The 2,500-nt window shown below is 55.2% G+C and overlaps 1 protein-coding gene across 5 annotated transcripts in view; it reads right to left on the minus strand.

Moving 5' to 3' along the window:
• LOC130205992 (microtubule-associated protein 4) overlaps window positions 1-2,500 on the minus strand; it is a 51,737-nt gene that overhangs the window by 25,631 nt on the left and 23,606 nt on the right. For all 5 annotated transcript variants that reach the window (XM_056433638.1, XM_056433639.1, XM_056433640.1 and 2 more), the window contains one exon: window positions 1,797-2,500. This exon is cut by the window's right edge and continues 544 nt beyond it. In XM_056433638.1, coding sequence (XP_056289613.1) covers window positions 1,797-2,500 — 704 coding nt within the window. The remainder of the gene's footprint in view (window positions 1-1,796) is intronic.

Here is a 2,500-nt window from a genome sequence, read left to right on the forward strand (position 1 = left end):
GGACTAGAGGACACGCATGTGAAGAGGACTCACCTGGGATGGACACCGTGGAGGGAGCCGGCGTCACAGGACATGGAAGAGAAACAAAAACACCAATTAACATGTTATAGAGTTTAAATATAGAGTTTAAATCTCACGTCACTGAGGAGAGCAGCAGAGTTAACGTGACGTCAACGTGACGTCAACATGACGTCAACATGACGTCAACATGACGCCAACTAAAGCTCCTCCTTCATCCTTTAGGAGAAGTTAAGAAACGGTGTTAACAGGACAAACGAGAGAGAAGACAGAGACACCTGAGCCCCCTGCTGGAGGAACACCTGGACAGAAGACACAGAGAAGGCTGGTCTGGAGAGGGTGTGGCTAAGGAGAGAGACTCCGTGATTGGTTAGGAGGTAGCACACCCGTCAACACTGTTAATCAAGAGGACGTCCCAGCAGAGCATCACCTGGACCAGGTTAGAGTCCTTCACCTGGACCAGCACATGAGCATGCATCAGTTATTAAACAAGAAGCCCCGACAGGTGTATAGACAGGTGTAGAGACAGGTGTAGAGACAGGTGTGTAGACAGGTGTAGAGACAGGTGTGTAGACAGGTGTGTAGACAGGTGTAGAGACAGGTGTGTAGACAGGTGTGTAGACAGGTGTGTAGACAGGTGTGTAGACAGGTGTAGACAGGTGTAGAGACAGGTGTGTAGACAGGTGTAGAGACAGGTGTGTAGACAGGTGTAGAGACAGGTGTGTAGACAGGTGTGTAGACAGGTGTAGACAGGTGTGTAGACAGGTGTGTAGACAGGTGTGTAGACAGGTGTAGAGACAGGTGTGTAGACAGGTGTGTAGACAGGTGTGTAGACAGGTGTAGACAGGTGTAGAGACAGGTGTAGAGACAGGTGTGTAGACAGGTGTGTAGACAGGTGTGTAGACAGGTGTGTAGACAGGTGTGTAGACAGGTGTAGAGACAGGTGTGTAGACAGGTGTGTAGACAGGTGTAGAGACAGGTGTAGAGACAGGTGTAGAGACAGGTGTGTAGACAGGTGTATAGACAGGTGTAGAGACAGGTGTGTAGACAGGTGTGTAGACAGGTGTGTAGGCAGGTTTGTAGACAGGTGTAGAGACAGGTGTGTAGACAGGTGTAGAGACAGGTGTAGAGACAGGTGTGTAGACAGGTGTAGAGACAGGTGTAGAGACAGGTGTGTAGACAGGTGTGTAGACAGGTGTGTAGGCAGGTTTGTAGACAGGTGTAGAGACAGGTGTGTAGACAGGTGTAGAGACAGGTGTGTAGACAGGTGTGTAGACAGGTGTGTAGGCAGGTTTGTAGACAGGTGTAGAGACAGGTGTGTAGACAGGTGTGTAGACAGGTGTGTAGACAGGTGTAGAGACAGGTGTGTAGACAGGTTTGTAGACAGGTGTAGAGACAGGTGTGTAGACAGGTGTAGAGACAGGTGTGTAGACAGGTGTGTAGACAGGTGTGTAGACAGGTGTGTAGACAGGTGTAGAGACAGGTGTGTAGACAGGTGTGTAGACAGGTGTGTAGGCAGGTGTGTAGACAGGTGTGTAGACAGGTGTAGAGACAGGTGTGTAGACAGGTGTGTAGACAGGTGTGTAGGCAGGTTTGTAGACAGGTGTAGAGACAGGTGTGTAGACAGGTGTGTAGACAGGTGTGTAGACAGGTGTAGAGACAGGTGTGTAGACAGTGTCCATGCAAGGTGTGATCATTCACCTGTAGCCCTATGACACACATGCATGACTCGTCAGGTGTTAGTGACTCTAACTTCTACGCCGTCCAGGCTGACCAACCTTCAGAGGTCGGTGGGGGCGCCGGCTCCTCCAGGGGGTCAGCGGAGCAGGGGAAGAAGGGCCTAGCCGTGGGGTTCAGACCAGATCCTGGGCTCTGGGGGGGGGCTAGTGGAGGGAGGTGATTGGCTCCCGGGGAGCTGGGACTCTTCACAGAGGAGGACGAAGACCGAGAAGTCTCGGGTCGCTTCTGCGCCGAGTCGGCATCTTTGTGCTGGAACTCCTGCGCTGTGGTTCTGGGGGAGCGGAGAGGGGCGGGGCTAGGAGTGTCAAAGGTCAGCCCCAAGGTCAGAGGATGACCCGTGGCGCTCAGGTCGCCGAAGTCAAACGGCTCCCCGCCGCTGCTCTTGGTGGCGTCGCTCAGGAGCCACGAAGCATCGGAGGGCGAGAGGGGCGGGGCCGAGGCCAACGCCCGGCCTCTCGGGGAGGGGCTCGGCTGGGAGGCGGGGCTAAAAGGAGACGTGTCCCCCTCAGGTGTGCCGCGCACACGAGACTCTCGGAGGGAACGCGCGTGAAACGCCGCGCCGTCGACCGCGTCACCGCCGGGCGAAAAGACCCGGAGACTCGCGTCTTCGGTCTCCATCAGGAGGTCGAAGGGATCCCCGGGCCGAGGCGCCGTGGGGGCGGAGCCAGGCGTGGAGGAGGGCATCGTGAACGGAGCCGCGGTGGCCTTCAGCTCGCTGCTCAGCACCAGAGGGTTGAAGGGG

The sequence above is a fragment of the Pseudoliparis swirei genome, chromosome 16, assembly GCF_029220125.1.
Source record: "Pseudoliparis swirei isolate HS2019 ecotype Mariana Trench chromosome 16, NWPU_hadal_v1, whole genome shotgun sequence".
Classification (NCBI taxonomy): domain Eukaryota; kingdom Metazoa; phylum Chordata; class Actinopteri; order Perciformes; family Liparidae; genus Pseudoliparis; species Pseudoliparis swirei.